The sequence below is a fragment of the Pararge aegeria genome, chromosome 6 (assembly GCF_905163445.1).
Source record: "Pararge aegeria chromosome 6, ilParAegt1.1, whole genome shotgun sequence".
NCBI classification, from domain to species: Eukaryota; Metazoa; Arthropoda; class Insecta; order Lepidoptera; family Nymphalidae; genus Pararge; species Pararge aegeria.
Window position 1 is genome coordinate 18,392,197 of NC_053185.1, and position 24,736 is coordinate 18,416,932.

Here is a 24,736-nt window from a genome sequence, read left to right on the forward strand (position 1 = left end):
CTTGGGTATTGCAAGATTATTGCGAGTTCATCGCATCGTTTTCTGGAGTTGGTCTGCATTTTCTGGAGTTATTGTTTTACCGTGTACCTAATGCATAGCCAGCTAAAACAGCACATGTGTTTGTAGTTAATACAGTGAGGGAAAAGCCAAAGGTTTGAAGCAAAAGGTCACCCGTCACGAATGTCAAAAATTATAGAACAAGAAGATGAGGGAATTCAAATTGAAAGGCGTCTCTGAAAATACACTCGGCATAATGGCTGCTAAATTTTGATCCGAGAATATAACGCTATGACGATGCAATTGAAGCCTGAGTCCAAAGATTAAAGACCTTCTTAGTCGCTACATTCTTGTCCGACTGGTCCTGATAGTCATCTGAGAAACTTATACTGAAAAACACAAAGAACAAACACAGAGAAATTACACTGGAATTATATGTCCTTTATCTCTAATCACAATATTATATTTTATTTATTTTCTAACGACAATCGGAATTCCTCTTGGTCATGCAACTCACAATGAGGTCAGTGTTTCACGCAAGCGGTTCGCTAAGCTATTTACTGTGAGGTAATATGTGCGTCAATTAATGCAATCCTTCCTCTTATCTCTTGTTCTTATGAGGGCCTATGGTTATAGAGTATTTCGCTGGTTCCATGGTTTCAACAGTTCAAATGAAAGGGGCCTGTATATCAGCGTTAAATAAGATATCCTTAATTTTTGATGCCCCGTTTTCAGTAGGTAATCTTTTAAGAAATTAAGAGCTTTTGTATGCTTGTAAATCAGTGCTTAATTATATACTTAAGTTTTTGACATCTCGTTTCCACTAGTTGTTTTAGTAAGCTGTTGCTTGTTGCTGTTGTTTTATTTTTAGTAGTTTGGATTATCATAATCAGTCATTAATTTATTATACCGTAGTTATTTCACTTTACTGCGTATTTTTGTTTGAAAACTTTATCGTGTCTAGATCATCTGCAGATGTTCTACTCTTCTCAAGGGCTTCTTCGCCGTCGGAACTCGTTATTGAGGCTCTAATAGTTCGTAACTTTTGCTTTTGACGGCTAGTGTAAAAACTAGTTTTAAATTTAACTTTTATACTAAATGTTACAAATTGTTTGATGCCATTATGTAAATACTTAACGCATTACCATAAATCTTATATTATGCTTCACAAGCTTCATTCTAGCGATTTGGGGTTTTACTTATTGTAGCAACACTCTCTAGCTATCAGCCTTCACGTTATTCATAGTAGGGAAAAAACAATTTTTCGTATGGTATCACTATATTTTTCCCACCCTCACGTAGACATCCCTACCATCAATCATTAACATTTTCGTGCTCAGGGCCTTCGCACGTTGTATTTTTTATTTTATTTGTTACATTTTAGTATTAAAATAAAAGTGAAACTATATAATACACGATGGGCAAAAGGAAGACAGAGGCGAGGGAAGCGAAGATTCTTAGAAAGATAAGGAAACTGGAAGAAAAATTGTCGAACACACCGGCGAGGAAACGTATAATGCGTCTACCTTCTAGTAGTTCGAGTGACGAGAATAATAGTAAGTTTATATTTTATATGATGTGAGTCTCCGTTTTTGGGATTCTTCCTTCATATTTACGCTATGAAAGCGAATATAACCCAAACATATGATGTGAGTCTCCGTTTTTTGGGATTCTTCCTTCATATTTACGCAACCAGAGTACCTATATAAGAACTATATACATGATGTGAGTCTCCGTTTTTGGGATTCTTCCTTCATAATTATCTTATTGAGGAATATTTGGTAGATGTTATAATGATGTGAGACTCCGCTAATTGGTTTACTCCTTCATAATAATTATGCTATGCTATACTATGCACAGTATGGGTTTTTTTTATTTATTTTTTCCTACCTACCTACTTTTACAGTAGAAGTGATCTTGTAACCTATGTTAAAGTCTAAACGTGGGGACGTTTACAGATGTCAGCCAGACGAAGAATGACATATTATACCAGGCTTTACCGGATTCGTTCGACGCTCTTGATGATGTCACCGAGCGACGTCCAGACATCGTGTTATCAATGGAGGACATAACACGGCCTGAGGCGGCTGTTGAGATACCAGCAGTTTCGCAGATCGGCGGTGCCGATTCAGCAGTCTCTGAAATCGAGGGGAATAATGACCTCGAGTTGGATGGGTCAATACTTTCATTGTTAGGTGATGTTCCCGAACTTGTTACTGAACTCGGACCTCCTATCCATAAGGATATTGCCACAAGATGGCAAGACATTTTGAAAAGAGGGCTTAAAGAGGATATCAAAAGAGACTTGGTAAAGTTATATCCTATACCTAATAATTTAGAAACACTGGTACCACCAATTCTAAATCCTGAAGTAAAAGTAGCACTAGCAGAAAGTTTAGTAAAACGAGACTCTTCTATTTTTCATAAACAAAAACAGATCGGGTTGGCATTGTCAGCACTTAGTAAATCTGTCGACTCTATAATAAGTGACCCAGCCAAAAAGTTACATATCGACACAAAATCGATATTATTAAGACCTTTAAGTGATGCTTGTCGCATTTTATGTGATGTATACCAGCTCGAAACGAAAAGACGAAGAATGCTTATTTTAAGTTCGATAAACCAGAAGATGAAAGACATCGTTATGGATACATTACCTGAAAAATATCTCTTTGGTGACAACATGTCGGAGAAGTTAAAGACAGCTCAAGGTATTAATAGATCGGGACAAATTTTAAAAGTCATACCGAAGACAAGTTTTTTGAGTAAAAATGCTACGTCAACTACATCAGTCCCAAAGTCTTTAAACCAACGGACCCCATATCGGAAAATAACAGCACGTTCTTATATGGGGAAACAACGACTGCAGGACCGTGCAGCGCCAGCGCCAACTCCAGCGCCAGCTCAGGGCCGCCAGCGGCACTACCGCCGCAGCCCTCCACCTCCTCCGCGGCGTCAGAGACAGCAGCGGTTTTGAGCATTGACCACGAGGTACGTTATGCGGGGCGACTGTCATATTTCTTTCAACAATGGGGGAATATAACTAGTGACCCGCTTATATTAGACTGGTTAAAGGGCTATAAGATTCCTTTTGTTTCACAACCCATACGCAGTGATTGGGCTTGTACTATTGTAAGATCTAAAAAGGAATTATTTGCATTTAATAAATGTATACAGAAATTATTAGATATCGACGCCATTTCAGAATCGAATCACGAGGACAGGGAATTTATTTCTACGGTTTTTCTGGTGCCTAAACCAAACGGAGAGAATAGATTTATTTTAAATTTTAAATGTTTAAATAAGTTTATAAAGATTGAACATTTTAAATTAGAGGATTACCGTACTGCCACCAAATTAATGTTTCCCAAATGTTTTATGGCTTCTATGGATCTGAAGGATGCATACTATTTACTACCAATTCATAGATTGCACAGAAAATATTTAAAGTTTAAATTTAATGAGACTCTTTATGCATATAATTGCCTACCGTTTGGCTTAACGACAGCACCGTACGTTTTTACAAAAATATTAAAACCAGTAATGGAATACTGCAGGTCAAATAATATATTAACAGTTATATATTTAGATGATATAATAATATTTGGCAGTTCATATGTGGAGTGCCTTAAAAACATTATATTTATCAAGAACCTTCTCGAAGGTCTGGGATTTCTAATAAATTATGATAAGAGTTGTTTAACACCTTCAAAGGAGTGCAAATATTTAGGTTATATATTTAATTCAGAAGACATGATATTGGAGCTACCCTTTGAAAAGAGAACTAAAATTCAACAATTAATTTTAAAGTTCTTAAATACAAAGACTTGTAGTTTACGGGATTATTCTAGTTTTCTTGGTAATTTAATATCAGCTTGCCCTGCTATAGATTACTCTTGGTTATATACTAAGCGTTTTGAAAGATTTAAATTTTTATGTTTATTATCTAATTCGTCGTACGATCAAATTATACAAATTCCAGCAAGATTGAATGAAGATATGTTATGGTGGTTGAGACAAGCCGATTATGCTAAGCTACGCAGTCATAATTTTACCTTTAAGATTTTCTCAGACGCTTCTCTTACGGGTTGGGGAACATATTGTAACGGAAACGGATCGCATGGTTTTTGGACCAACGCAGAAAGGACGAAACACATAAATTTATTAGAGCTTAAAGCAGCTTTTTTTGCTTTAAAAGTTTATGCTAAACATATTACTAATACAGAGATTCTTTTGAGAATCGATAACACTACTGCTATAGCATGTATTAATAAAACAGTAGACTTGTTCGCATCTAGAAATAATAAGAAATGTTCTACTTATGTATCTTGGAAACAGGATCCTGATGCTTGGACAATTGATGCTTTCACAATATCTTGGACTCATCTTAATTTTTATGCTTTTCCTCCATTTGCATTAGTACTAAAGATGATTCGTAAAATTATAGATGATAGGCGGAGGGCATTGTTGTAATACCAAATTGGCCTACCCAACCGTGGTATCCATTATACCAAAAGATTAAAATTTCTAAGGAGGTATTTTTTCATCCAGATAAGCGATTGCTCGTATCTCCTTTCAGACTTCATCACAATCTGCACAGCTCGCTAGAATTGATTGCCGTGCGATTGTCAGGAAAACGCTAATAGAACGACATCTTTCCTCAAGATCTGTGGATATCATCTTATCGTCCTTAGCTGACAGTACCTATAAGCAATATGATGGATGTATTAGGTCTTGGATAACATATTGCGAGAATAAAGAACTAAGCTATTGCTCTGCATCGATTCCAGAAATTATACATTATTTAAGTCAGCTTTTTGACCAGGGAGCAAAGTATGGGACTATTAACTCTCATAAATCAGCAATAAGTTTATTAATGGGAAATTCTATTGATGATACCAGAGTTAAGAGATTTATGAAGGGAGTGTATAGGTTACGGCCTCCCGCGCCTAAATATGATATAACTTGGGAACCTAATATAGTTTTGAATTATTTAAGCAAGTTATGGCCCAACCATACGTTGAGCTTAGAGGACCTTTCAAAGAAAGCTGTTACACTTATTGCCTTGGTGACGGCTCATCGTGTCCAGACGATATCTCTCATAAAGACTAGAAACGTGTTTGTAAATCAGGGTAGTGAAGTGATTATCAAAATACCCGATTTTATAAAGACTTCTAGGTTAGATGCACATCAACCTTTGTTAAAACTCCCCTTCTTCACTCCCCGGCCTGAAATCTGCCCAGCATTATGCGTCTTAGCTTATTTAAATAGAACTGAGAATTTGCGGGTAAATAATCAAGACAGATTATTTTTAAGTTACAAGAAACCTTATAAAGAGATATCGACGCAGACATTAAGTCGCTGGATAAAGACTATTTTGGCTAACAGTGGCTTGGATACTACAATATTTAGTGCCCATAGCACTCGCCATGCATCAACTTCGTCGGCTTATAGGCTGGGAGTCAATCTTGACATTATAAGGAGAACGGCTGGTTGGAGTGAAGCATCTGGAGTTTTTGCTAAATTTTATAATAAGGAAGTTATTGTTAACGATAAAAGCTCATTTGCTCAATCCATTCTTAGCAACCATTGTAACTAAGATAATTAGATTAATAAGAGTTTATTACATTCTATTAAAGAAAAAAGACTTCTTAAATGGTAAACGAAAGAATTTTAAATTTAATATGATTGTTAATTTTTTTTTTTTGTTTTATTTACCTGTGAATTAAAAGTAGGTAACTTAATGTTTTTTTGTTAACTTTATTAGAATAAAAATTCAATTTAAAAAGTTTTTGATGTGTTATTTTAAGAAGAATACCTGTTTTATGTATTATTTTTACAAATACAGCTATAAACATCTACAATAAGTAAAACCCCAAATCGCTAGAATGAAGCTTGTGAAGCATAATTTATGATCAAACGAACTTACCTGTAAGTGAAGTTCGATCCAAATTATGCGAGCAAGCTTCATTCGACGCGATTTGGGGGGGACCCACCCTAAGGTAATAACTATTTTTAAGTGTAAAAAGACCCTCCCAGTATAGTGATAAAAATAATACATCTGATAGATAAAAAAAAAAAAAAAAAAAAAAAAAGGGAAAAAAAAAAAAATAAAGTTTAATTTAGAATAGATTGCTTTAAACTAATGATTGATGGTAGGGATGTCTACGTGAGGGTGGGAAAAATATAGTGATACCATACGAAAAATTGTTTTTTCCCTACTATGAATAACGTGAAGGCTGATAGCTAGAGAGTGTTGCTACAATAAGTAAAACCCCAAATCGCGTCGAATGAAGCTTGCTCGCATAATTTGGATCGAACTTCACTTACAGGTAAGTTCGTTTGATCATAAATTTAATGTTGTGTTACACTATTTTCCTATCACATAAATCAATAGTAATGTATCGAATGAAATATTCTGGATCTAATTACGAAATCTTACATTACGCGATGCACTCTATTTTCTTTCGAAAATGTCTATGTATACGTTATACGTATTTTTTTTTAAATCATGAAATTCATTTGAACGAATAACGTAGCAACCACTCAACTATAAGAATATCATATGTTAAAATAATAGTACAATTTTAAAAATATTATAGACGTTGTATGTATTGCTTCTGTGGCTTTCTTTTAGTTGTACCGTTGTACGGCTGTAACGTAAACCACATATATTTCTCTCTTTCTGTTATAAATAATTTGACATTCGAATACGCTTTTACGCGAAAACTACTGAACCGATCTTCATGAAACTTTTTATACATATTTTTGAAGTTATTAGAAATGACATAGTGAACTTTTCATTAAAAAAAATACGTAAGATAAAAAAATGTTTGTGAAATATCTTAAAATCCCATATATAACTATAGGTGTAGACTATGTAGCAGTACGCTGCCTCCCAAAATTACGCGGGCGAAGCCGCAGGGCACATCTATTAATTAATAATATGTTGCATAATATAAAGTTCTGTATGATCTAATTCATGGTAGGTCGTATCGCATCAGTACTATTCCAGAATAAAGAAATGAATCAATACAAATAGTCTAGTTTGAAATTGAATGCAGGTTATCTTCCCCAAACACCAATTATTGGGAGTTCACTTTAGCTACTTAAAAATTTGTATGCCTGGGCATAATAAATTAATAAGGGGTAAATATTTTTTCTTATTTTTAATTCTGTAAATATTAAACTTCTTAACGGCCGATTGGCGCAGTGGGCAGCGACCCTGCCTTCTGAGCCAAGGCCGTGGGTTCGATTCCCACAACTGGACAATGTTTGTGTGATGAACATGAATGTTTTTCAGTGTCTGGGTGTTTATCTATATATTATAAGTATTTGTGTATGTATATTATTCATATAATTATTCATCAGTCATCTTAGTACCCATAACACAAGCTATGCTTACTTTGGGGCTAGATGGCGATGTGTGTATCGTAGTATATTTATTTATTAAAAATATTACTATTAATTAGGTAACCGAAAAAGAAGAGCCATTAATATCCGAATTTTTATTATCTACCATGTTCGTTTCCATACACGTATTATGTTTGTCGGTGTGCAAGGCATTGTTTCACCACACAATACTTATTATACAAACAGCCACGTCCGGCCGTTAGACAGCCTTGAGGCTTCCATGTTAAGACTAGGGATTTTTCACATCTAATATCGTAGTGGCCTCATTTATTCGATGCATGGGATATTATCTCTTTTGTTCTTTCTATACAAGGAAATACCACCATCACTTGACACAGCATTATTTTAAAAATGTTGATGCTCTTGTTTCAGAATAGCCCGTCCGTCCGTCTGTCTGTCTGTCTGTCTGTCTGTCTGTCTGTCGGTCACCCGGCTATATCTTATGAACCGTGATTGTAAGACAGTTTATATTTTCACAGATGATGTATTTCTGTAGCCGATATAACAACGAAGCGATAATCGCTTTAGCGATAAGACCGCATTTGCACACCCAATTTTCTGTGCTGTTTCTTCTGTATTATATGTTTTTGTGTTTATTTAAAATGTGTGTATGCAATAAAGTATTCGAATAAACAAACAAACAAACGAATACTAAAAAATAGAATAATTAAGGTGACCATACAAAACGTAATTTTTTGAATTGTAAACTTGCTACTAAACTTTGAGCGCTGTGAATTTAAGTAGGAAATCCCGGATTCGATTCCCGGCAGAGTCAATTTGGGAATTCATTATTTCTGAATTTTCTCTGGTCTGATCTGACCGACAAAGACGTGCCGCTAAGCGATTAAAAATTTCGGTGCGATGTCGTGTAGAAACCGATTAGTGGTAGGGGTATCAAACCGAGTAGGGGTATCACTACCATAATCCCTAACAGGTTCGCACGCCACCATAAAAAACTAGCTTTTTGTCCAAACCACGATAAGGACTCCGGCTATGCAGGTCGTTTCGCTACTTAACTAATGCTGCTAACATAAATCAGACTTTAGCACCACTACTCTCTGCTTAGCCGAATCGGTCCTGAACCCAGCCCATAAGAACACATGTGAATATCATAATGTGTTACAGTATCCGGGGGCTGGTCTCGACTTACGCATCTGTCAATGGCGCACAGAGAAAGTAATGTGCCAAGTTTAGTATGACCAGAGACCGGTCCACATTGCTCAACCAAAATTATAAAGTGCAGGGCGCTGCGTAACGAAATACTAAGGGCAAACGGATCCTGTACGTCATTCATTTTATATATACTCGTACTCTTGACCTCGCTTGAGAAAGTTTGAATACTACAAGAAGTGGTATACCATTAAATCGCGGGGAACCCTTAGTTTTTCCGGCATTAAAGTATCCTATATCCGTCTCCGAGATGAATTATCTCTCCAAATTAGGTTTAGCTTGAAGCCACATAAATTTATCAAAGGTTATTTTTAATCCCCCGGAAAAATTACTCTTGACATTTTGTGGGATAAAAAAGTATTCTGTGTCCATCTCTAGAATGCAAACTACATATTTGCCAAAAAACTTCAAGTTGGTGCAATGGTTAAGCTAAACATAGTCAAAATCAAAGTCAAAGTAAAATATTTATTTATTCAAATAGGCACATATATTGCACTTGACGTTTCAAAAGTGCTTATATTAGGCCTACTTGAAATAAATGAATTTTGAATTTTCTGACTTTTGATGCATACATTTCATGTAAAATATAACATAGAAGTGATTGTATGGAGATAACTAAATTCGTCAACTTAAAACTAAAGCTCCGAGGGTTCCAAACGCGCCCTGGTCTAAGAAGAAGCCCACAATAAACTTGGCCGGTACATACGTAACAAACAAACAAACACTTTCTTATTTCTGATATTAGTATGGATAGGAAATTACAGATTTTTTTTTTCAATTTTTTGTCAGACTGCAATTGACGCCAATACCTCGCTACAATATACGACAAGAGTTACGTTATATGATAAATACCTTACTACGTGTACCTACAGAATATCTTTATAATTTTTGTCAGCCTCGTGAATCTAAGCCAGGACCTCGCCACCATATTCGAGCAAGCTAACCACTAGACCAAGGGTCCTAAACTTATTAAGCCAACGGTGCCTTACATGTTAAGGAATTTTTCACGAAGCCCACGTTCTATCCTAGCTAGTAAAAATAGATAAACATAACTGGTTAGTCAGGCAGAAACCATACAACGTGTAAAATGAAAACTGAAATAATAGTTCAGAGGCTATAGAAGTACATTACATACTCTCTATATACGTCTCTGAGACTTATCTGTGAAATCGAAAAACTGATAGTTTTTGAGTACACAACTGCCATAGTTTTTTATGAAAAAAAAAAAATATACAAAAATTATAAAACTCCCTCATCGCATGCACAATTAAAATTATGTAACTCCTGTCACTTTATTAGGTACGCGTCGCGTAGCGTAGGTATTATGCGCGTGTCGGTCTTTTATCTTCAATAGGGTTGTTACAAGTAAGCACTTATAATATTTTGAATTCGTCTGTAGAAAAATATTTAATAATTTAAGATGCATAAGTATGCATCTTAAATTATTAAATAATTATGTAATTCGGTTACATGTTGTATAGTCAGGCAAAAAAAAAATATCCTCTACACCATCAACATCCGACTGAAACAATAATAAATAATACATTTTAAGAAAGAAATAAGAAAAAAGAAACGATGCCAACTATTTTGCTGAGCTTGGTGTTCACCACACAAGTTGTCAAAGTGTGGAACAAGGCGTGACACCGCTGCACAGAAACTATAAAAAAAAAAAAGATTTTTGAAGTATAGAAATAGCTACCCGCGGACACCTCTTTACTTTCTATGGTCGCCGTAGGGCTCTTTCCCAGGATGGGAAGCCCTGCTCTAGACAAACGAGACAATAAATGATACATACCTTACTACATGTACATATACTGATTTTGTGATCCAAAATGTACACAGTTGCTAACTTACCTACGTATATGGTCAGGCCAAGTTAGTAAAACAATGAGCCAATGTTATGTTATTATAAAAGATACTCACAATAATAACTGTCGTCATTTGCGAGTGTCATTTCTTTTGTTACAATCAGGGTGACATGGTATGAAATTCGTTGAGGTTTTTACTACATAATATATCAAGCGGTCGCGTGTCAAGCCAAGTTCAGATAAGGAAACTGGCGACGCTCTCGTCGCCGTGCGTTATCTGACAAGAAACTCTGGGTAGTAAGAACTGGGTACTTGTGTTATTTTCACCTCCGTGCCTTAGAGAGTAGCTCTTCAGTCCCGGCTTAAATGATTGACATGTGATAAGCGTCATCATTACAATCCATTACCGGCTACACCGTCTCCTTCTAAGAATGAGAAGGTTTTAGGCCATAGTCCACCACGCTAGCTAATTGCGGATTGGTGGTCTACGCACGCCTTTAAGAACATTATGGAGAACTCTCAGGCATGCAGGTTACCTCACGATGTTTTCCTTCACAGTTGAAGCAAATAATATTTTAATTGATTAAGTGATATTTTGACGGCCGATTGGCGAAGTGGGCAGCGACCCTGCTATCTGACTACAAGGCGAGGGTTCGATTCTCACAACTGGACAATGTTTGCGTGATGAACATGTATGTATGTATATTATTCATAAAATTATTCATCAGTTATCTTAGTACCCATAGATAGAAGCAAGCGGTACTTTGCGGAAATCCATGATATATTATAAAAATTAAATGCATTGAACATATTCAGAGGCACTAGTGGGGTGGGAGGGGCTAAGATAGATAAGGTGGGGGTTTGAATGGTACAAAAGGCGACACATTTGGCGAATTTTTCACGCCCTTGATGTCGTCACCCCCCCGATGTCGTCACCCCCCCGATGTCGTCGAGCCCTGGGGCTCTTCTCATGGCGAGCTTTCGCGCTCGCCCCACTCCCCCGGTGACGCCGTAGCAACCCCTCAGGTGGTTATCGGCAAGTGTCCTTCCGAAAAAGCAAAAGCGAATTTTTCACTTAACAATAATACATTGTAAAGTCAACATCTCCTGAGGATGCTCCGGTTTCGAAGCGAAACGTGCGTAGAGGGTACATTGCCGAAGATCTGTCTGGTGTGGAGTATAAGGATTGAAGAAATTATAAATTACACCATACAGATTTTCCAGATTTTCGCGGAGTATAGCATATTAAACTTAATTTTCAGAATATAGTGAGAGAGAATCCCCATTTCAAATGCACTACGTTCACGGTTCAAGGTAGCGGGCGCAACAATTAAACGCTGAATATTTTACCAGCGGCTTATCAGAGCGTGAAATAGACATTAATAGTATGCTTTGCGATATTTTTTCTTACCCAACAAGATAATCATAATGTTTTCAAAACTTAATTTAGTTTACTTATTATGTCTATTTGATTTTAGGAATACCTTATTTATCTAGCCTTCTAGGTCTCTATTCTTACTGCCTATTGTCGGCCGACTGGCGCAGTGGGCAGCGACCCTGCTTTCTGAGTACAAGGCCGTGGGTTCGATTCCCACAACTGGAAAATATTTATGTGATGAACATGAATGTTTATCTGTATATTATAAGTATTTATGTATTTTATTCATAGAAATATTCATCAGTCATCTTAGTACCCATAACACAAGCTACGCTTACTTTGGGCTACATGGCGATGTGTGTATTGTCGTAGTATATTTATAATATATTTATTTATTTATTTCTACAGTTCGTTCGCTTAAATATTTCTAAGACTCTACAATCGTGAGGTAACTTCGGCATGTTAAGCAGTAGTAGTGCGTTTTATGACAAAGCTAGTCCGGGGTGCCGCCATGCTTATTTTTGCCGCTAAGCAGCAATGTTGTATTGCCGCTAAGCAGCATTGTTGCAATGTTGTGTTCCCGTTTGGAGGGCGTGGTTGGCAATGTATATAAAGGCACACGAGGCTTAACAACGAGTTCTTTGTTTGCCCTCCGAAGTTTGGCAATGTTTTTCCACTTTGACGACCGATTGGCGCAGTGGGCAGCGACCCTGCTTTTTGGGTCAAAGGCCGTGGGTTATCGAACCCACGGCCTTTGACCCAAATCATTTCAATAATTCTTATTATTATTAAAAACACACTTCAGCTTATATATGTTTGTGCTAAAAATAGGGATTATAAAGCAGTGAAAAACAAAAGCAGTTATAGCAGCAGCAACGGCAGCTATTTCGCATTCATACACAGAAATTTTAATCTTATTAATGCGCATCGATTTATTTTGCCTTCGCAGAGCACAGCGTTGCAGTGAATTGATTTTTACCTGTTCTGTTATTTTCGTCCAGTACGCGAAATCCGTTACGACTACCGTTATTCCATGTTATACTTACACCTTGATAGCCCAGTGGGTAGGATGTCTTAACTTTCGGGGACCGAGTTCGTTTCCTAGCACCTCTCACTTTTCTAAGTTACTTTATATTAGTAATTGAGTAATTTATATTTGCTTGAATATAAATTGTGTGTTTCCTCTTTGGTCTATACACCGGGAAAAAAAAATAAAAAGAAGAAAATATGGCGCCAATTGGGGATTCATGCGCAAACTCACAACGAACTTGGAATGTATATAATTTTAGCAGTGAAAAGTCCGAAGTCCGAACAAGAGTGATAATTAAAATAATGTTGTGAAAAACGAATAAGAAAATAAAAGTTAAAGAAACATTAAAAAAGTTATATTGAACTATCAGCCGTTTGCCAACAAACGTCAACTTGATACTATTCGTTTTAATTTAACAAACAAATAAATAAACAAAAACATTTACAATATAAGGACGGATTAGTATGAATATCAATATCAACCGCTTTGTGAGACACCTGTCAAACAGTTAGCGTCAATAACCAGCTAAATGTATAATGAAAGTGACCTGTTAGAAATGTAATAGACGTTTCTATCACGTATCCGCTTTCTATGAGCTTTGTGCGCATGTCAAATTGGTAATGGCGGCGGGCACGCGCCTTGTGTTGTGCAATTCGCTTGAGATCGCTTTGAACGCTCTTCCTGAGGATATATTCGACACGAAGTCTACACTAGCGGACTGGCTTAGATCGCTATCGGCAAAATTGCAGTTTGGATGCAGTTTTGTGCGTAACTGCATCAAAACTGCGAACCAACTGCGAAGTCCGATTGCAGTATTGTCTTGGTAGTAAAATTACTTTTTAAAATAATTTTTGTAAGGATGGAGAGTATTTTATGCCTAATAATGAACATTGAAGCGGTGATAGCGCATTGGGTAGGAGATCATCTTCATTTTCGGCGGGCAGAGTTCGAATCCCACCACGCAGCTTTAACTTTTCAGTTATGTGCGTTTTAAGTAACTAAAATATCACTTGCTTCAACGGTGAAAGAAAACATCGCGATGAAACAATACATGTCTGTAGTTGTACATAATGTTCTCATAGGTGTGTGGAGTCCATCAATCCGCACTGGGCCAGCGTGGTGGACTACGGCCTTAACCCCTTCTCACTGTTAATTTAATAATAATTTATTTGCTGAAATTGTGGGTCACAATAAGTTGTTTTACAATTATTAAAATACAGTCCTACACAATCTACTGTCAACGAAAGTGTGCAAATCTTTTCTGATTCTAAGGAATAAGATTCAGACTCATTCGAAGAAAATGAAATTAATTAAGGAAATAATAATTACAGTTAAAGATTGCTTGTCAAATTTTAGATCAAATTGTTATTTAAATATTCGTTAGAGCGGTTTGTATGTGTCGTAATAGGTCGATGTGAAGAATGACCATTGAAAATCACCTTTAGTTGCAGGGAACTGTTGATGAACTGCATTAGAACTGCACCCCAGCTGTAAAATTGAGGTTTTTATTCTGTTTTTGTGCGGCTTGCATAACTGCATTGTTACTGCAAAACGACATTCTATCGAGTGCATATTGACGGCTTGCTAATTTAATACTTATGTAGACAAACATTTATTTTTGTATCGTGTTATTTGGGCGTTAAGGAGTTAATGAAATGTTTGGGAAATAATGAAAATATGTAGGTACCGGAGGGGGAATGTACCTCTATTATGACCCAGCGATAACGTGGGTGAAACCGTGTGTAACAGCTAATCCTGCATATCAAAGTTCGAAGTTTTAAACCCCTTAAGAGTGATAATTCGCTAACTTTTGAAATGTCTCAGTGAAAGCTGGCCCCGCAGGTTTACAACCTGACCCGTGAGGTCAACAGCCCTAAGTAGACGTAGGATAAAGATGGAATAACAAGTCCAATACAATGCGAATTCACTGTCGTTTATGACATTTGAAGGAACGGTTTCTCAAGCTTTTACCTTCTCAAACTTTCGAACTTCTTTTGGTTGTTATCTTTCCGCATTTCAGTAAGCGAAAAAGAACCATTTTAGTGATACAGGATGGGCGAGAAACCGCGAGACAAGAGTCTTGTCTATGACTTTTAAACCTCAAAGAGTCAAAGTCAAAATAAAACAGAACTATTTTCTAACCCAGAAATTATAAAAAAGGCATTCATCACGTATCAAGCACAACGTACTGGGTCGAAACATGAAATTAACGCTTAACGCTTGAAAACTGCTAATGTGTCCCAGTTGCAAACAGACTCGGCTCTATTTACAATGCACGTTCAAAGCTGGCATTACCATCAAAACAATGTTTTAAAAGACATGCTCGCTTTATAAAACTGTATTTATGTTTGGTTTATTTTCGTCATAATTATCAACGCTTTACCGGTCAACTACAAGGCACGGGCCTTCCCAGAATAAGAATGGTTTGGACTTTAGTCCACCATGCCGGCTAAGAATGAAATGATAGACTTAACACGTCTTTGACCACGTTATGAAGAAATCCTATGTTTTTCTTGTCCATATAAACGAATAGACCTGCAAAGCAATCTTTTACATAAATTCAATCCACAACTGAGTCAGTGCCATTTAATCTGGTCACCCTATTTAATACTAAGCCAAGCTACATAAATGCCCCATTCACGCGGACACGCGCTATTGCAAATAACTGCGCTACAAAACTGTCGTTCACTCAATCTGAAGCTGCGAACGATCGCTTTGCCTCATTTGCAACGGGGTGTCACAGCGTGCGAGTAGTATGTATTTGTTCAAATAGTTAGCTTTACCACTGCGATAAGTTGCGACAGTATTACAGCCTGCGTCTCGCTTGATTTTTGAAATTATACTTCTTTTCGCGCGTTAGGGAAATGATGAGAGTAAATTTTTACGATGCGCGCGCACACCGTCACAAAAAACCGACACCCTTAGTTAGCTTTAGTCAATATTTTAGTTTCTCAAAAGAAGATTTGACAGTGTACACTTTCAATTGTCAAAGTCAGCGGGTTAATTCCGGTGAATTAACTAATTTCATTGTACAAAAATCTCAAATTTTAATGTTGAGAAAAACTTGGTTGTCCGATAGTGTCGTATTTTCTACAAGCGTAGAATAAGGCGAAAGATAAAATTTTTGAAAAGATTTTTATCTTGTTACGCCAAAAAAGTATGATTTCTAACGGGTACACACACGTTTTTTTTTTCTTTAGAAATTTTGATGAATTAATTAATACACTTTAATTGCATACCACAGAGAAAATGTTGCAAAAATGCTAAGACAATAGAGCGAAAAGGAGGAAAGCGCTGATAGCCAAGAAGGTAGGAATTCGAATTCACTTTCACTTCGATAGTTCGAATCCCAGCGTGCACCTAACTTTTCTAAGTTATATGCTTTTATTAAGCATTATCACTTGCTTCAATGGTAAAGGAAAACATCGCGTGGAAATATACATGTCTGACAGTTCTCCACAATGTTCTTAAAGGTGTGTGGAGTCCACCAAACAGCACTGAGCAAGTCTGGTGGAATGCGGCCTAAACCTTTCTTTCTCTGAGACGAGACTTGTGCTCTGTATTGCTGCCAAAGGGATTAAGATAATAAACGTGTTGCTTAACGTAACCCCTTCTCATCTCATGCTCTGTAGTGGGCCGGTAATGGATTGACATAATGTTTGCAAGTTTGCGCACTTCGATTTAGTTACATGGTCAAACTTTCTTCTTTATCCCACTACAGGTTCGCCCTTGTCTACAATATCGCCTGGTGGTGAAGATGCAGTCTAAGATTGTAACGAGCTAAAATGCTAAATCGCTTGGCGGAACGTCCGGTAACCAACCACAGCCAGAAATCGTAAACTCCTATATTTTCCCTGCCAGGAATCGAAACCGGGACCCCTACCTAAAACCTCAGCGCTCACCGCTGTGCCACGAAGATCTTCAATACACAATCGGTCACTTACGAAGGCCCTTACAATTCGCTTGAGACGTCGCATTGCCCCTTGTATGGAAATGCCCCGAAATCTTGACGTTTATTTATCTGTGGCATCACTTGACACTTGCTCAAATAACAGATGGGCTCTTCGTTACATACAGATCCCGTAACTGAGTGAAATACGCACGTACTTACTTTATATATTCCTTGATACGGTAGTAAGGCACTTTAGTCATACCATAAACTAGTAGTTGCCCGTGGCTTCGTTTACGTACTATTTTCTCATAAAAATATTTAACCCCTATTCTCCACCTTCTTGAGGGTATTTTTTTTTTGCATTTAATGCACTAATTCGAAAAAAAATAGCTACAACAACATCATAAAATTTTCCATCCGACTTTAGAGAAACTCTTAGAAACATAGCAGATAGTCATATATAGAGATTAAAAATGTGTTCTTTACATTGAAAATGTGAGACACTCACAAAGTCTTTAGACTTCATTTCACGTCTTTAGATCAGAATTTTCGAAATAAATGAAATATAATTCCCTCCTCCTTCGGATTCCTTCATCAAAATCGGTTCATTCGTTTCGTAGATAAGTTAGAACAAACGAAAAGGAAAACAATTTAGGTTTTGTTGCCAAAAGTACCTACCGTTTTCATAGTATAGTTTTCGTACCAATATTTTATTTGAACTTGATGTGAAAAGTTAACCTCATATCTTTATAGCAGTTGTAGTAGGTATGCGGTCGTTGACCTTTCCCAATTTTGGCCATCAGCCTCATTTGAATAACAGTGGGTGTCAACAACAGAGAGCCACTCAAGTCTAAGAGTTCAAAGGACAGGTTTTCTACGTAAGATATTTTATGTCGTTTAATCAGTAAAATTTCGCTTTATACCCCATTTACATTAGTCGAGTGCTTGACGAAGTAAATAAGTGCAGTGAGATAGTAAACTACAATAGCGAGGTAAGTTTTCTTGCGAGCTGCCTTGTAACTAGAACTTTTTGTAACAAGCGTAGGTACAACTTGCACGCCATCAGATTCCCGCGTGGCACTTGACTCGCCTTTGGCGTAGTATCAGCAGTTAATTTTAGTACATTATTATATGAAACCACAAGTTAGGCTGCGTTGGTGTTAACGCTCCCATATTCATTTTGGCTTATTTCTTCGTTCTTCTCCAAAATTTAATGAATTTTTTTAGTTGCTGGTGTATTTCGAACGTAAAATTCCATGACTCGTTTTGCCACTTGCCGCTGTACTTGTGAAATGAAATTATCTTCTTTAACAAATAAATCATATTTTGTTATTTTTTTTTATCACATTTATATTGTTTAGCTCAGTTTAGTAAACTGGCTCTTCTTTCACGCCACTGCTCCCCCACTCGCTACTGTTCTTGACTAATGTAAATTTTGCATAGCATTAAATTAAACAATGAGTATAACCAAAAGTCCAAAACATTTAAAACACCATTATTGCCTTGATGGAATTGTTATGTTCGGGTACCTATGCAACAAGAGTTCTTGGGTTTGTGAAAAAAAAAATAAAAAATTTACATAATATTTAAAAAATGGTATTAAAAATATACTTAAGAAAATTTGGCTCCACCCTCTTTATTCCTCACCAAGGTCGCAATTTATTTGTAAAGTACTAAGAAGTTTGGAAAAAAAAAATTAAATACAACGATGGAAGTAGAATACAAAAGGCGGCCTTATCGCTTAGTAGCGATCTCTGCCAGGCAACCTTAGGATTAGGACTACATGACCGAGAACGAACAGGGGTGTAAAATGATTATAAACCTACATTCAAATAGCTTAATACAAATACATAAACAAAAGTGCACAAATAAGAATAATATATATAAGTAAATATAAAATAATATATAATATATAAGTAAATATAAAATATAAGTAATATATAAGTAAATATAAAATAATCAAGTAATATATACTCAACCAATAAATACTTAACAACATATACGTCTATACTAAAAAAAAACAAGGTACTAAAATTCTACAACAATGTGGAAGATAATATGCTTTTACCCCATATTTAAATATAACAAGTGATTTTGCCTGTCGCATATTTAGTGGGAGCGCATTCCAAAGAACTTCGTCTTGTGGAAAGGCGTGTGTAGTATTAATTGTAGAAGTGATGATGCAGTTGAAGTTGGTTGCGGGTAAACTTGTTTAGGAGTACGGCAATTAAATAAATCCATACCCCTTGTCGGTTTCTACGCGGCAGCGCCGAACGTTGCTGACATTCTGAGAAGATGTGTGCCCTTTAGTGGGCTAGCAGTCGCGTGCATAGAGGGTATGCAGATGGTATAAAATGAAGAAAATCTCCAGTACGAGCTATAAATACTTAAGGGTAGGCTTTTTATAACTCTTAAAATGCTTCTTTCTTGTATGCCTTTGGTTGCCTGGAAGAGATCGCTATTTAGCGATAAGGCCGCCAAATTGTACGTTCTACCTTATTGTGCTGTTGTATTTGTATCTCTGTAAATTTTCTCTGTGGTCTACAATAAAAGTGTATTCATTCCTTCATTCATTCATTCATTCATTCATTCCTTTAAAAATTTATTCATTAATTCATTCATTAATTAATTAATTAATTAATTCATTCATGCATTCATTCATCTGCATACCCTGTGCATATCCTCTATGCACACCACTGTGGGCCAGTCATGAGTTCGTATTGATGATCGGTTTGATTCATTTTTAATTTCGTATACAACTGAATTACAATCACAATAATAGCATCTAGGAACGACATATATTAGGCAACATAGTTTTAGAGTGCCTAGATGCAATAACGTGGGAGACATAATATAACAATGAGCAATTCAATTGCAAGAAATGTCAGGAAAACTGTGGAAATGTATTGCGAACGTGAACACTTTCGTGCACATTCATGATATCTTACTTTTGCTTTCATGGTTCGAACAATAGAGAAAAAAATTGCAAAAGCGACTCAAACTCGCATACCTAGGGTACCGGACCTTGCAAACAAAAATATAACTAGGGTGTGTGGTCTTATGATTGTTTAAAACGCTTCATCATCGTCAACCGATTATTGGCTGACAACAGGGTACGGCAGGGTGATTACGTATCTCGCTATAGGCTTGCAACAGGCGTAAATGTCGCGATCACTGCTGTCAAACGTTACTTTTGTATATTTATTGTATTGAAAAATAATAAATAAATATACTACGACAATACACACATCGCCACATCTAGCCCCATAAGTAAGCGTATCTTGTATTATGGGTACTAAGGTAGCTGTTGAATATTTTTATGAATATAATACACATAAATACTTATAATATACAGATAAACACCCAGACACTGACAAACAATCATGTTCATCACACAAAATTTTTCCAGTCGTTGGAATCGGACACACGGCCTAGGACTCGGAGAGCAGGGTCGCTGCAAACTGTGCCAATCGGCCGTCAAGCAAGGGAGTAATATAGATTTTTTTTTTTAATTTTTAAAATTTAACAAGATTTACGCCTGTCGCGAGATAAGAAAGAAAAAGAAAGGTTTAGGCTGTAACGCAACGTTGGCCAAGCGGATTGGTAGATTTCACACACCCTTGAGAACATTATGGAGAACACATGGGTATGCAGTTTTCCTCACGATGTTTTCCTACACCATTAAAGCAGGTGATATTTAAATGCCTAAATTAAAAAAAGGGAAAGCTCAACGCTTTATCACATCAACCTATTACCGGTCCACTACAGAGGCACGTGTCTCCTCCTACGACGAGAAGGGATTAAGGCCGTAATCCACCACGCTGGCTCAGTGTGGATTAGTGGTCACCACACGTAAACATTATGTGGAACCCTCAGCCATGCAGGTTTCCTCACGATGTTTTCCTTCACCGTTGAAGCAAGTGATTTTTTAATCGATAGAAGAGATGTTAGAGATGCGTGCTGGGATTCGAACTCGGGCCCCCGAAGGTGAAGTCGAAGTTCTCCCCACTTGGCTATCAACGCTAAACGTTTGAATTAGTGGTATTCTTGTAACATTAACGGGCTAATCTGTTAGAATTATGGCAGTTATATTAAACCCCTATTAGTTTCTACGATACATCGTACCGGAACGCTAAATCGCTTGAGGGCACGGCTCTGTCAGCAAGGTGGTATCGGGTCACGGCTGAAGACACATCGGTTCAGACAAGAAATCAGAAATTATGAATTCCTAAATTGCTTCTGCTGATCGAACCCAATGCCTTTCACCCACAGGACCCCAGAAATTACTGCATCGCCTTTGAGGTCAACAAAAAAAAAAGTTTTTTTTAATTTATCACACGCGCACGATCTATTAGCGAGTTAGGAGTTTGATTAGCCTTGCTGTCCTTGTCCAACTTCCAATGGTATATTAATAGGATGTTACTATTTTAAACATAAAATACTCTACACGAAATATTAATAAATTCAAAAATACAAAACTACTTTCGCCTTTGAATAAATTATCACGTGCCGCTTCATGGCTCTTTCATTTTAACACGTTCAAAATAACATGATATAACACTTGCCCATTCGATTTAGTATAATACCAATATTTGATGATTACGTACGTTTAATTACTTCCTTCACTCACTGTACCGATTTTATTGTTCCAGATGGCGTAGAAAACCAGTCGGAGACACCCAACACAAATGCTATTGAACAACCTAATGGAAGGAGAGTCGGTGACAACGAAAACCCTAATATCTTCAATCAAGAAGTTTAATACGGACGAAAAGGAACACGGCACCATAAAAGCCCTCCTAAAAAACTTCATCTTACCCGACACAGACATGGCTATAAAACAGAAACAAAGCTTAAGCGACAAATGTGTTTACTCCGTTCCAATTAAACCCTCTATATCACCTTCAAGTGCAAGGAAACAAACGATCAATGAGGCTAAACAAGCTTTCTTAAACGCCACTGTTGACTCAACAATTTCGCACGCAAAGGAACCAATGAAAGAACCGATCTTGCATTACGCTCAAATAGCAACTGTTACAGAAAGTGACGACACAAGAAGCACTGGTGGAGGAAAGGAATCGCAATTAATACACAAAATTAAAACTAGATCAACCACACTACCGATAGATATCCCAAAAAATAACAAGAAAATGGTCGAACAGCAACACAGAAAAGTGAGTTTCAAAATAAAGAACGCATCCGCTGCATACAGACGTCCGCCATTAATTTCGAAAACAACAATGACAATCACCAGTAGTAAAGTATCGGAATTAACGAAAAAGTTTAATAATTTAATGATTGATGGGTCGAACGGATCAGTCAAACAGTCAAAGTTAGTAAGAACGATAGAAAGTCTACAAACAGTATCTCGGTGTTCTGCCAGCAACAGTTCCACGCCTTCATCCACTCTCAGTTCCAGTCCTAATATTAAAATAGTTTTACGACATAGAAAAGGCTCCAAAAGACGTGGAAATAGAAAAAGGTGTTCAAGCGTAGATTCCATTGATAAATCAATTTTATCGGAGGGATCTGTGGCTAAAATTCGCGTTATACGTTCCAAATCAGATGGTACTAAAATTCCGAAGTCGCCTAAAAAACGATTAAAATATCAAGACTCTAGTGAACAACCAAGTGGCTCTGATTCTGTTGATGGCAGTCCGACCAAACCAAAAGTAATTGAATCTCCTAAGCAAAGTTCAAATCATATACAAGCGGAAACTAATGCTGTCAAGGACGTTATCAAAATGTTTGAAAATGAAATAAGTGCCCAGGCTATTAGTACCGTTATTAAAAAACAAAATAATCAAGTTTCAAATATTATACCCATAAAAGAAAAACCAAAAGTACCTGAAAAGAAATCTTCGTTAGTGTTAACAAAAAATTTAGTATTAAAGGATGGTGTCCCTAAAATAAGAAGTATCAAAAGCATTTCTAGTGAAAGTAATAATAATCCTAACGAACACAACATTAGTAAAGAGCAAGACATTCCAAAAAAGAAAGAACCTATGTACGAAAAGAAAAAATTCAAAACAAATTATATTCATTCCGAAAAACTACCATTGCATCTAGTTGAAATAATACAAGAAGATGCAAATGAAACTTCTATTAGTAATTTAGCAGAGCATATACCCAGTGAAGTGGTGGCGCCGGAGCAAATAACTGTAAAAAGCTTAGAAGAGGAAAACTTATATCAAGATCTTGATACTCAAATGACACCAAATGATTCATTTCTATGGCGTAGAAAAAGCACACAGATTTCTTCTGAAAATGATAAATCTACTTCTGAAAGTACTTATGGGTTTGTTACTGTGATAATAAACGAAAACACGATAACCTGTAGTGATTATAATAGTAATAAATACCCTCAACTAGAGCAATCTCATGGAGAAAAAGTTGATGAATCTCAAGATAAAAGTGAAACTCCTAATATTGTAGTTGATCAAAACTCAGATTTTGAAAGTAATTTAATAGAAGCTTGCAATAAAGAAGTACTTATAGGCTATACATCAAAGGCGATGAGTAAAACAGTTATTGAAGACGATTATGAACCTTTAGAACCTCGTGATACCGAAAATGTTGTAGTTATATCGGTTAAAAGTGACAGAACTTCGAAAATTAACTGTCCCTTACCAGAAATACCTAAAGAAGTAGAAAAAGTAAAAACAAACGGTGAAAATATTTATCAATGTCTTTTAGAAATGCGGTCACATCCTGAAGGGGACGAGAGTAGTCTTCATAACTATGAGCTCTGTGGCCAACTAGAGGAAAGAACACGCGGCGACGGTGACAGCGATGATGGTTATGAATATTGCAAATCACCAATCAAACCGTACTGCCTTACATCAAGTTCGGGAATACAAATTGCTGAACACTACAACCCCTACATTTCTAGTTCCAACAACAAAAATTACTCAATCTCAAAATCTGTCAGTGGAACGTCCACAGTTAGTTACGAGAAAATTGGCACAGACAGAATTTACGAAAAAATACCACCTAGGCCACCGAAGTCCAAAGACAGCAGCCCGAATTACAACAGGCATTCTTTTGTATCCTCGGATTACACTGGCTACAATGATAGTGAGAATATCTATGACACCATAAAACATGGAGATCGTACGTCGCTATCCCACTGCTATGAAAGTATACCTAATAGTCCAAGCTTGGTCAAAATGAGGAATAATTTGAAGAAACAGCTGACTTCTGCTGTCCAAAAACGATTGTCGTTCGATAACGTTTCGAACATCAGTCAATCTACGTTATCCAGTGAGCAAAAAACAAATAGTATTTACGGGCAAAGGTCTGTGATAAGTTACAATGGACAAGAGATAGCGTTTCAAGTACCGAGTAGTGAGACGAGCGTGAGCGACAGGAGTGACAGAAGTGACGATTGGGTCGATGTATCGGATGAGGAAAAAACTGAAGAGAAGAAAATAATTATGTGAGTTGATCTTTCTTATAATTTACTAACTTGTATCGGTTGTATGTTGTCTTACGGAAAAACGATAGTAGCAAAAATCTTTTTTGCGAAAGTAGACTGTGTAGTATATAAAATATGACTGGATTACACTAGTACTAAGTCTGGCAACTCGAATGTTTAATATTTTTGTCTGTTTTTGCTTTTCCTTATACTATTTTGAAGGGGTGATAGCGCAGTGGGTAGGTTCGACTTTCGGGGGGGCCGAGATCGAATCAGCAGCACGCACTTCCAACTTTTCTAATTATGTGCGTTTAAAAATCAAAATATCACCTGCTTCGACGATGAAGGAAAACATCGTAAGAAAACCGGCATGCCTGAGAGATCTTCATAATGATCTCAAAGGTGTGTAGAGTCCATCAATCCGCACTGGGCCAGCGTGGTGGTCCTTAACTCCTTCTCATTGTGGGAGGAGACCTGTGGGCTGTAGTGGGCCAGTAATGGGTCGATATGATGAATTCTATTTTGAAACAATGAGTTCTTGCAAGATATTAGTACGTCAATATATTGTTATATATATTAAAGAAAGAAAATATAGATAATAGATATAGCTAACTTGCGTAAGGTATGGAAG

At 36.7% G+C, this 24,736-nt stretch overlaps 2 protein-coding genes across 6 annotated transcripts in view; both read left to right on the top strand.

Annotated features, from left to right (window-relative positions):
* The window catches only part of LOC120624469 (rho guanine nucleotide exchange factor 15), a 158,020-nt gene that overhangs the window by 69,671 nt on the left and 63,613 nt on the right, over nucleotides 1-24,736 (top strand). For all 5 annotated transcript variants that reach the window (XM_039891031.1, XM_039891035.1, XM_039891034.1 and 2 more), the window contains one exon: nucleotides 21,341-24,126. In XM_039891031.1, coding sequence (XP_039746965.1) covers nucleotides 21,377-24,126 — 2,750 coding nt within the window. In that variant the 5' untranslated portion in view covers nucleotides 21,341-21,376. The remainder of the gene's footprint in view (nucleotides 1-21,340; nucleotides 24,127-24,736) is intronic.
* Nucleotides 1,164-5,646, top strand: LOC120624471. Its single transcript, XM_039891038.1, has 3 exons — nucleotides 1,164-1,553; nucleotides 1,956-2,988; nucleotides 4,577-5,646. Exons 1-2 carry the CDS (start codon nucleotides 1,415-1,417, stop codon nucleotides 2,972-2,974), a joined length of 1,158 nt encoding a protein of 385 aa, XP_039746972.1. The 5' UTR covers nucleotides 1,164-1,414; the 3' UTR covers nucleotides 2,975-2,988; nucleotides 4,577-5,646.

Excerpts from the sequence above, each read along its gene's own strand:
- LOC120624471 (XM_039891038.1), top strand. The coding sequence starts at position 1,415 with ATGGGCAAAAGGAAGACAGAGGCGAGGGAAGCGAAGATTCTTAGAAAG. Across the intron at positions 1,554-1,955 it reads TTCGAGTGACGAGAATAATA|ATGTCAGCCAGACGAAGAAT; the intron begins GTAAGTTTATAT and ends GGACGTTTACAG.